A 10686-nucleotide genomic window follows, 5' to 3' on the forward strand; every position below is an offset into this window, starting at 1 on the left:
TTGATGCCCACAGATGTCATGGAATGATTGCCTTACATACGCATCACCTCACACGGTTAACTCTGTGTGTGTGTGTCTTTATGTTGTTCTTATAATCCGTGAACACAATATAGATAGCTCTCCATTTTTTAAGATCTTCTTTAATTTATCTTAGAAGTTTATAGTTTGCTGTATGTCTTACAAATGTTTAATTAGATATCTTGATATTTTCAGTGCCATTATAAATTCCTAATAGATACAGAATTTACTTTTCTATATTCACTTGGTAAATCCATATATTTCAAATCATTCTAATTGTATTTATTTATGTATACACAATTATGTCTGCAAATAAGTTCTTTTTTCCCCTTTGCAACTGTGATAACCCTTTCCTTTTTCTTGCCTTATTGTATGGACTAGGATCTCCAGTCCTGAGTACATTGGTGAACAGAAGTAGTGAGAATAAGTATCCTTGTCTCTTTCACATTATCAGAGGAAAAGCTTTCAGTATTTCACCATCACACATGATATTAGCTTTTCTGTAGACAGTTTAATCAAAATATGTAAATTCTTCTCTGTTAGTTTACTAAGAGTTTTTTCTTAGTCGTGCACTAAAATTATTACATTAAATTTTCTTGTTTATTTTCTGCAGATTTTGAAACAGGTAATTTTTCTTGTATGTGATTATTTTTCTTTTATGTGATTTAACTTTTAAAAAATTTTGTGATTCTAAAACGACCCCAACCTGATCTCAATGTATTCTCCTTCAGTTGGACTTTATTTCTTAGTGTTTTATTTAGGATTATTTCATCTATACTCAGAGTCTGTAATTTTACTTTCTTGTACTCCTTCCTGGTTGGATTTAGTATCAAGGTTATGCTAGTCTTATAAAACAAGGTTGGAGAGTGTTCCTTGTTTACTGCAAGAATTCCTGTGAGATGACTGTTTTCTTCCCTAGAATTTTGGAAGAATTGATTGGCAAAACCAGTTGGTTTTATTGTGGGGAGGCTTTTAATTTCAGATGTAATTTTTTTCATGCAAATAAAATTTTCTGATTTTGTATGTCTTCTTGGGTCTATTTCAGTAAAGCATTTCCCTCCTGCTAGGAAGTTATTGAGGCGAGCAGACTCTCCAGTTAGTAAGTGAACTGTGGTTCATAATATTTTTCTTATCTGCAAGATGTGTTGTCTCCCCTTTTAAAAACCCCTGATGCTGGTGATTTGAGCTTTGTCTCTTTCTCTTAATAAGTCTCTTTAGGGGTTTATCAGTTCTTTCAAAGAGCAAACTTTTGGCTTTGTTTTTAAAAAACTTCATATTTGCTTTCTGTTTCCTTGTTTTCTGCTCCCTTTTTTCCCCATCTATGTTGTGTTTCGTTTGCTATGTTTTTTCCCTGGTTTCTTGGGAGAGAGGCTTAACTGATTTTTAGCCTTCCTTCTTTTCCAGTGTATGTGTTTAAGGCTTTAAGTTACCCTCTAGACACAGTCGCTGTGTCCCACAGGTTTGAATAAGCCAGATTTTCATTATCTTTTATGGAAAAGTATTTTCTAATTTTCATTGTGTTTTTCAAAACCATTATCCATGAAATTCTTCAAGCAGTATGTCATTTAACTTCGCAATGTTTGGGGAGCTTTTTCCAGTGATCCTTTTTTGATTTCTAGCTTAATTCCATGAAGAGCCCCGTCATAGGCTTTTGGGGTTACTGTTATAAATCCCGTAGACTAGCTGATAAACAACAGAAAGTTGTTTCTTGTAGTCCTGAGGCTGGGGAGTCCCAAGATCACCAGCAGGTGCCACATCTGGTGAGGCCTGTTTCCTGGTTCCTAGACTGCCTCCTGCTTCTCCCTGTCCTCGCAGCACAGGAGCCCATTCCCTCCTGGCCTGACCCTTCCCAGAGTGCCTGCCTCCTCGGATCATCACCACGTGCTGGGTGAAGTTTGAGGGCCCATAAACCGTCAGCCCATTGCAATCCCTAAATATACTCTGCATTATTTCAGTCCTTTGAAATAATTCAAGCTTTCCTAATGGCTCAATACATATTCTTTCTGTTATATGTTCCTTGGGCTCTTGAATATGTATCAGTGGGAATGCAATGTTCCATGTGTATCAGTCAGATCAGGCTTGTCACTCATGTAATTCAGATTCCGGTAGCCACGTTGAATAAAAGCAGAAGTAGGTGAAATTACCTGTAATATATTTTATTTTAACACACCCCAAATATTATCATTTCCGTGTGTCATCAACATGATAAAACCTAATGAAATAGTTCAGGTTCTTTTTTTCACGCTAAGTCTTTAAAATCCAGTGTGTGTTTCATGCCTGCAGCGTATCTGATTGTAGAGCAGCCACATTTCAGGTACTTCATGGCTGCAGGTGACTACATACCAGGGGGCCCAGTTCCACGAGAGATGTGTCTTTAACGTCTCCCACTGGGATTATGAACTCGGCTGTTACTCCTTTTCTATTTCTGTTGGTTTTTATGTATTGATATTTTGAAGTTATGTTATTAGGTACATTAAAATTTAGAATCCTCATCTTCTTGCTAGACTGAACTTGTATCAGTATGAGATGCTTCTTTTTATCGTTAGAAATGCTTCTTTTTTAGAGACTATTTGACAGTGATATTGCCACATCGGTTTTCTGTCCTTGTTGGCCTGGGTATCTTTTAGGTTCACCTGTCTAAAAGATATTCCATCTTAACATGTAGCTCTGTGAATAGTGTGTAGTTTTCATTGGAATCAGTTTGACACTTTATCTTTTAATGAGAGTATTTGCTCTGTTTATAATGTTGATATTCAGTGTGTAGACACCATGTTGCTGTGTGTTTTCTGTTTGTCCCACCTAGTCTGTGTTCTTTGCTCTTGCCTTCTTTTAGAAGTTTGAAATGTTTCTCTAGTTCTGTGCTCCTCTGTCAGATTGTTGGGTGCACATTCAGAGACACAGCGTGTGTTTTACATTGAAGTCTAACTTAGTACTTTTACTGCCTCCCTGACACGACTGTTTCCTCCTTGTCACTGTTACACTTTGAACTGTTAGATATATATTTGGCGTTAACATCATTGTTTTGTAAAGTTAGTATTTACCCTCACAGTTACCTCATTGTTGGTCTCTACTTGTTTTTTATATTTCCATCAGAGACTACTTTTTTTTTTTCCCCAAAGCACTGCCTTAATATTTTTTTAGTGCATGTGTGTGGGTGATGAGTTGTCTCATTTCCATTTGCCCTAAAAGTCTTTATTTTGCTTTCATTTTCAAAGAGTGTTTTTCTTGGGTATAGAATTCCAGGTTGGTGGTTATTTGTTTTTCAGCATTTTACAGATGCCAGTCCATTATTTTCTGACTTCCTTGCTCTTGGAAAGTCAGCTCTCAGTGTTGCTCTGCCATTAAAAGCCACACCATTTTTCCTCTGAGCACTTGAACATGTTCTTCTAGCCTTAGGCACCCACAGAGCTGCTGAAACCAATGGGTGATTTTCATTTTTGAGTCAGTGGTCTGAGTCTTGAACCAAATCTTGCCACTGTCCCTGTCAGCCAGTTCAGTCGCTCAGTATCTGCCCCGTTGCGACCCCATGGACTGCAGCACACCAGGCTTCTCTGTCCATCACCAACTCCGGAGTTTGCTCAGGCTCATGACCATCAAGTCGGTGATGCCATCCAACCATCTCATCCTCTGTTGTCCCCTTCTCCTCCTGCCCTCAGCCTTCCCCAGCATCAGGTTCTTTTCCAATGAGTCAGTTCTTCGCATCAGGTGGCCAAAGTATTGGAGCTTCGGCATCGGTCTTTGCAGTGAATATTCAGGTCTGATTTGCTTTAGGAGTGACTTGTTGGCTCTCCTGGCAGTCCAAGGGGCTCTCAAGAGTCTTCTCCAACTCCCCAGTTCAGAAGCATTGATTCTTCGGCATTCAGCCTTCTTCATGGGGCAACTCTTACGTCCATACCTGACTACTGGAAAAACCATAGCTTTGACTCAGTGAACCTTTGTCGGCAAAGTAATGTCTCTGCTTTTTAATATGCTGTCTAGGTTTGTCATAGGTTTCCTTCCAAGAAGCAAGCATCTCTTAATTTCACCATCTGCAGTAATTTTGGAGCCCAAGAAAATAAAGTCTGTCACTGTTTCCATTGTTTCTCCATTTATTTGCCATGAAGTGATGGGGCCGGATGCCATGATTTTCATTTTTTGAATGTTGAGTTTTATGCCAGCTTTTTCACTCTCCTCTTTCACTTTCATTAAGAGGCTCTTTAGTTTCAACCCCTGGAGGCATTTCTTATTCCCCTTTCTGTCTTTTCTCCACCATGAGAGTCCCCATTTATACTTTTTAACAACGTAGTTTAACAAGGGGCTCCTTCAATATATTCTATCCTTTTTTTCTCTCTCTCTTATATATATTTTTACCTGACCAATCCTTCAGTTCACTGATCCTCTCTTCAGCTACGTCCAATTTGATGTTAAGCCCAGAGACTGAGTTCTTAAATTCAGTCACTGTTATTGTAAAGTTCTAGAGTTGGTTTTGATTCTCAGAAATTTTTCCTTTTGTCAAGTATATTTTTGAACAGGTGACATTTGCATCTGATACCTCTAGCACACTTCTGATATGCTGATATACATCTGATACCTCTGGATCTGGTTCAGCTCTTTTTCTCTTGGTCCTGTTTGTTGTTACACCCTTTTTTGCTTCTTTGGTTGCATGTTGGACATTATGTTTGGAAAACCCTAGAGGTTCTGAGTGATGCTGCCTTCTCCAGAGTTTCCTCTGACACACACGTCCAGTGGGAACAGAGCTGTCTGTTCACTTAGGGCCTGAGGGACTTGAGGCTGGGGAGGGGGCGGTGTCCTTGTAAGCTCAGTCTCAGCAGCCTTCACCCACCTTCCACCACCACCCCAGGGAGGAGCTTTCCAGCGTCTCGGTCTGGAAGCCTGGGCTGCCCCATAGGGCGCCCCCCTTCTCGGCAGGTCCTGAAGTGGGGGGCTGCCCCCATCCGCGAGGCTGTGTAACAGAAGGTCCCGCCTGTGGGCACTTTTTCAGTGTTGCAACCCCAAGGCAAAGACCAAGACCAGGAAGAACTTGGCCTCGGCCCAAGTCCTGGAAGCAGAGTGGCCTGAGGTGAGAGCAGCCGGGGGCTGGGCCCGTCAGATTGGGCCTCACTCAGCGAAGCGTTGGGGTTGTGTTTCATTTTGTTAGCATGGTTGTGGGCCCTGCCGGCCAGGGCGCTTTGGCCTTAGTGGGCAGGATCGACCCCAGCAGGATTACCTTGTAAGAGGTTGTGCAGGTGCCACGTGGAGGATGGGCGGGGGGCCCCACAAGAAGGGAAACACTGGCTGGAGGAGTCACTGGGGCACGTGGACTAAGCTATAAAGTCAGTCCTTGAAGCAGAAAGGCTAAGCCCCTTAACGTCTCCCTTCTTCCAAAGAAAGGATACACTGGCTGGAGGAGTCTCTGGGCATGAGGATCGAGCTCGAGAGTCAGTCCTTGAAGCAGAAAGGCTAAGCCTGTTAATGTCTCCCATCTTACAAAGCACAGACCAGTGTGTCCAGTATTTTAATGATGGGTACCTACTGCTTACATGTATGACATACACCCTCATAGCTACACATGTCTACTACATGCCTCTTACAAGTGCTGGGCACTGTTCTGGGTGCTGGACACTCAGTATGTAGTAGGGGATACGTAGCCCAGGATTTTTTTATTTCTGCAAAGAAAAATAGAACGAAAGATTCCATGTGGTTCAGTTTGAGAAAGTTCACCATGTGGAGGGCCCCATGTGCACGCAAATTGTGGTAAAATACATATAACATAAATTTAACATTTTAACCACTTGATTGAATGACTGGGTGGCTTCAGTGGAGTCAGGCTAACAGATGGCCCTGAGGTGCCATCCGCCTTTCTCCCAGAGGAACACTCCAAAGCTTGGTGGCCCTGTAGACCTTCCCTTTATTCTTCACTCTCCCCAGTGGCTCTAGGTCATTGGTCTGTGTGTCATTTAAGAACCTCTTTATCCACTTTGTTGTTAGATTTATGTTTTGGAAAGCTTCTCAGCCCTCCCTGGGTCTTGAGAAGGCAGGCTTGGATTCCAGGTGCTCCCTTGCCACGTGCCTGCCAGGTCGAGGTGGAGGCCGAAGGCTGGTCTGAGTTGTGGTGGTCTGTGTGGTCGTGGGGTCAGTGGACCGCCTCTTCTGTGGAGGGGCAAGGAGATCCTTTGTGTGGAGCCTGGAGAGACTTGACAGGGTCAGTCTTCACAGTCTCGCTCTCATTTTTAATTTATGTTTGCATTTAGTTTCTCATTTAACTGTTTTCTAGGAGTTTCCAACTGCTACTGAAGAACTAAAAATATGCAGGGAGCAGCTTCTTGAAAGATTAAGAAGAAATCACTGAGCTTAGAGTGGAAAGAAGCAATACCAGGGTCAGTAAGGGGATTCTCAAGTGTTGACATTTGCCCCACGGGGGGTCACCACTGGCCTCCGTTTTGGTGTCTTTAAACTCTGTCTGATTTTCAAGTCATTTTTCATACCTTCCCACTGAGCAGACCAGGGTGGATCAGTTCGGGATTCTCATACCTTGCTTCAAATTTATGATGAGAGCTAATGTAATTTTAGAACATTTGAGGGGGGAGTTCTCTTAACTTACATTTTTGTCCATGCTACACTTTGTGTGGGATCTTAGTTCCCTGATCAGGGATTAAAACCAATGACCCCTGCAGAAGTGTGGAGTCTTAACTACTGGGCCCCTGGGAAAGTCCACTCTAACTTTAGCTTGAACTGGCGGGATTCCGATGTGCCTTAGCATGCTTTCCGCTATAGGGTGAGTCTGAGAGGAGTTATTGGCCCTGAATCAAGCATGAGGTTGATGGTGCTCCTTTGGCCCTGCCCTGCAGCTGCTGCTGGAGCACCTGGAGTGCCTGGTTTCCTGGTATGTGCCGTCCCTCCAGATGACGGTGGGCAAGCAGCAGGCGCAGCTGCTGCTGGAGCTCCTGGAGTGCCTGGTTTCCTGGTATGTGCCGTCCCTCCAGATGACGGTGGGCATGCAGCAGGCGCAAATAGCAGCAAGCTAGCCAGCATTACCAGCGACGTGGAGGTGCTCAGGGCACCAAAATTGCTGTTTGAGCACCACAAGACCCTGGACGAGAAGGTACCAGCCACCCAACCATCCTGGATTTGTACACTTGCTGTCTTGTTAGGTGGATGATGCATGTATTTATGTAACTACTTGACTTTTGAGCTTCTTGAATTCTTGTATATATATTTTTTTCTGTAAGAAGTCAGAGTTTTATATAGTTAAAAAGCATTGCCTGTGTACATGCTCAGTCATGTCCAAATCTTTGTGACGCTGTGGACTGTAGCCCACCACGCTCCTCTCTTCATGGGGCTTCCCAGGCGTGAATACTGGAGTGGGTGTCCATCTTCCACTCCAGGCAATCTTCCCGACCCAGAGATCGAACCTGCCCTCTTGTATTGGCAAGCGGATTCTTTACCACTGAGCCACCTGGGAAACCCCCAGTTAAAAAGTATTCGTTGGCATGAATGTCTCAAGATTTATTATATTCTGTATATCAACTTGCAGTTAAAAACTGGGTAATAGAATTAATTTAGGATAACATTTTGTTCTCTCAAATTTAGAATTTAAAGCTGTTAACAAGCAGATTCTCTTGACGTTAAGATCAATGAGAGACATTAAAGGTATTCTGTGACAGTATCTATGTATTAGGGTGAGTATACACTAAGAAGTGTACTAACGTATATACACACATCAACACAAGGTGACTTGGCCCCTTTTATTTGAGTTGAGAGCGTGATTACAAGTAGCACTCGAAAGGTGTAGTTTGTTAGAAGAAGAATTAGGTGCCACACATAAAGAGGTAAGTTTGATCAGTCATTGTGTAATTTCCGTGAAGGGTTTGTCATTTGAATCCTTTGATTTTAAAAAAGAATGAAAGCTGTAGTGGTGGGCATCAGATGTTATTTATCGTTCTGATTGAGAACCTGCCCACCTGGGTTATTTTAATGACTAGTAAACTAGACTTGTGGCTCAGAGCTGCAGGATCTCTTAAGTACCCCCTTTGTCCAGCAGAAGACAAATTCTGACTCTAATCACCTGGTGGTATTCGGGATGGATAGCATCACCATGTATTTTCTTTATATGTTGCATTTTCAGTTTAGACTTGAATATTTCCAGGTGTTTTGCTGTCTTTACTTATTTCTTGACTCTAATTCAACTTTTTGGTTTTAGCAGATGATTCTTAAAGAGGAGAATAACCAGGAAAAGCTACTAACGCACAGGGTGCTAGATGTAAATCATGAGCAAGAAAACATGCCAAGCGCCAATGGAAAGGCAAGTCCTTGGTCTCACCCTCTGTCTGGTTCTTGTCTTACCATCCAGTCTGTGTGGGGCTGTCGGGACCTCTCACCAACATACCATGTAGGTCTGAGTGGCTGTGAGGGTCTTGTGAGCTCCCAGAGCGCAGAAGGCAGTTTTGACCTCACCGATTGCCCGGAAGTGCTGTGGTCCCTCCCTCTCAAAACAAGGCTGTCTAAGGCTTCCTTTCCCCCTTAGAGACCCTCTAAGCCACGAGGAGGACCTGGCTAAGGTGATCAACCTCCAGGAAGTCATAGACAAGCAGGAGCAGAGCCAGATGGAGGAGCGCCTGGCAGCCCTCTTTGCCCATGTGACAGAGCTGAAGGAGGACCTGGACACGGCCAGGAAGGACCTCCTCAAGTCCGAGGACGTGAACAGGAAACTGCAGCAGGATGTTCACGAAGTAAGTGACGGCAGCTGTGTCTGTTGTCCTGAGGTGGACTGTGGGTCCCTTGTTCCCCGGTGATCTCAGCCTTGGCATGGCTGCGTGAGCAAGAGCAGAGCTCTGGCGAGACCGCAACTGGCTGCCTCCCCGCCTCTGCGTTGAGATCTCTGGGGTAGAAGAGGCCTGGTCCAGGCAGTCCGTTGGCAGTGAACCAACATTAGGGCAGCCCTAGCGCTGTGCTGCACCCTGGGTGTGGACTCCTCATTTCTACAAGTTCTAGGGTGCCCAGTGTGTTCCTTTTCTAAAAATTCATTCATCCATTCATTCATTTCTTGGCGTATAGTTGCTTTACACTGCTGTGTCAATTTCTGCTGTACAGCAAAGTGAATCAGTCATCTATCTATCTATCTATCTATCTATCTATCTACGTATCTCCCTCTCTTTTAGATTTCCTGCCCATTTACTTCACCACAGAGCACTGAGTAGATTTCCCTGTGCTATGCACTAGGTCCTTACTCGTTGACTTTATGTGTAGTATCGGTGCTGTATATATGTCAACCTGAGTCTCCCGGTTCATCCTCCCCCACCCCCACCCCCACCCCTCTGCAACTCCCTGTCAAATGTGTTCCTGATGATGCTGAAATTTCCTTCTGATTCACTCAGGCGAGTCTGGTGACGTCTGTGGAGCCCGTTCTCTCGGAGAGATGGGAGCATGCTGTGTGGGCTCTGCTGAGGCAGCTTGCCTGGCCATCTTCTCTAGTTTTCTGAGGTTCCGCTCCTTGAAGGGATGTGTGACAGTGATACCGGCGGCCAGACAAGTCAAGTGGCATTTGCTCACCCTCAGATCCTCAGGCCCGAGCTGTGTGACCATGTGGAATCATGATGTTTCTGGCGGTCGTGTCTGCGGGTGTCATGATTTATGAGAAACTACCTATAACGGTCACTGTGAAAACAGAAGAGTGCTGGGGGTTCAGGCCTCTTCCTGTGAGCCTCGCCTCTCCTCTGTGCACAGACAGACAGCGCCCACCCTGCCCACCCCTCCCCCGTGAGACCATCTCAGAGAGAACCCCTCCAACATGTGGTACAGCAAGTGTCCTTGTTTAGTAGCTTGGTGTGAGTAATTCTGTGTGAGAACTCAAAACAGAAATATTTGCACAGGTTTGTATAAGCTATTCACACTACTCTTTGGCAACAGGAGATTAGGTGGCAGAGTTTAATACATACAGAATTCTGGGAAAAGCGTTTTTAAGACCTTTCACTTTTAATGTTAGGACTTTGCCCACATTGGTTACTTAATGACCAGGGAGGGACCTGAAATGGATTTTGAACTGGCGCACAGGAGTTGTACCAGCAGCAAGTTCTGGTCCTGGTTTGAGCGTTTCATACATATGGTGTAACTCTGCTTTAGAAGAACTAGGCTTGAGAAATCTGCGCCCAGTTGTGTTACACTTTGATCTGCTTGCCTCATTCACAAGCCAGGTGATTCCTCCCACCGTAGTCAAGGACAAGTCATGTCTCAGTCTCCATTCACGTAAAAAAGACTACAGGTTATTAACCTTCTGCGACTCTTAAGAAATAGCACTGTCACAGTCTGTCAGGCCCCTCAAATGAATACGCTCAAATATCAACTTGTCGCCCCCCCCACCCCCAGCTCCAAACCTCTGCCTGTGCTTTTGAGTGTTGTCAATCCTGTGACTACCACTCCGTGGTACCATGTTTGACCCTAAGGAACAATGTTTGTCTCTTCTCTCTCGCTGGCCACGAAGCTACAGGCTCCTTGAGGTGCGACCATGAGCAACACCCAGTCATACTGTCCACACACCAGACAGGCCCTTGTCACACTTGACAGCGCTGAGGGGAGCTGCTTGGGGGAGCGGCCTACCCATGGTGGAAGGGAGCCCCTCGTAGCCTCGTCTGGTCCAGTTCGGCTCTCAGGGTTTCCAGGCTGGTCCTATGAAACAGCAAATGACACAGCCTG

General features: G+C 44.5%; 1 protein-coding gene across 1 annotated transcript; it reads left to right on the forward strand.

Annotated features, from left to right (window-relative positions):
* Positions 1-8424: 8424 nt before the first annotated feature.
* On the forward strand, positions 8425-10257 carry LOC129640725 (liprin-alpha-1-like). The gene is made up of 2 exons (XM_055565811.1): positions 8425-8726; positions 9372-10257. The coding sequence occupies exons 1-2, from the start codon at positions 8601-8603 to the stop codon at positions 9474-9476; spliced, it is 231 nt and encodes a 76-aa protein (XP_055421786.1). The 5' UTR covers positions 8425-8600; the 3' UTR covers positions 9477-10257.
* Positions 10258-10686: the final 429 nt, after the last annotated feature.

Source organism: Bubalus kerabau, unplaced genomic scaffold, assembly GCF_029407905.1.
Source record: "Bubalus kerabau isolate K-KA32 ecotype Philippines breed swamp buffalo unplaced genomic scaffold, PCC_UOA_SB_1v2 scaffold_38, whole genome shotgun sequence".
NCBI classification, from domain to species: Eukaryota; Metazoa; Chordata; class Mammalia; order Artiodactyla; family Bovidae; genus Bubalus; species Bubalus kerabau.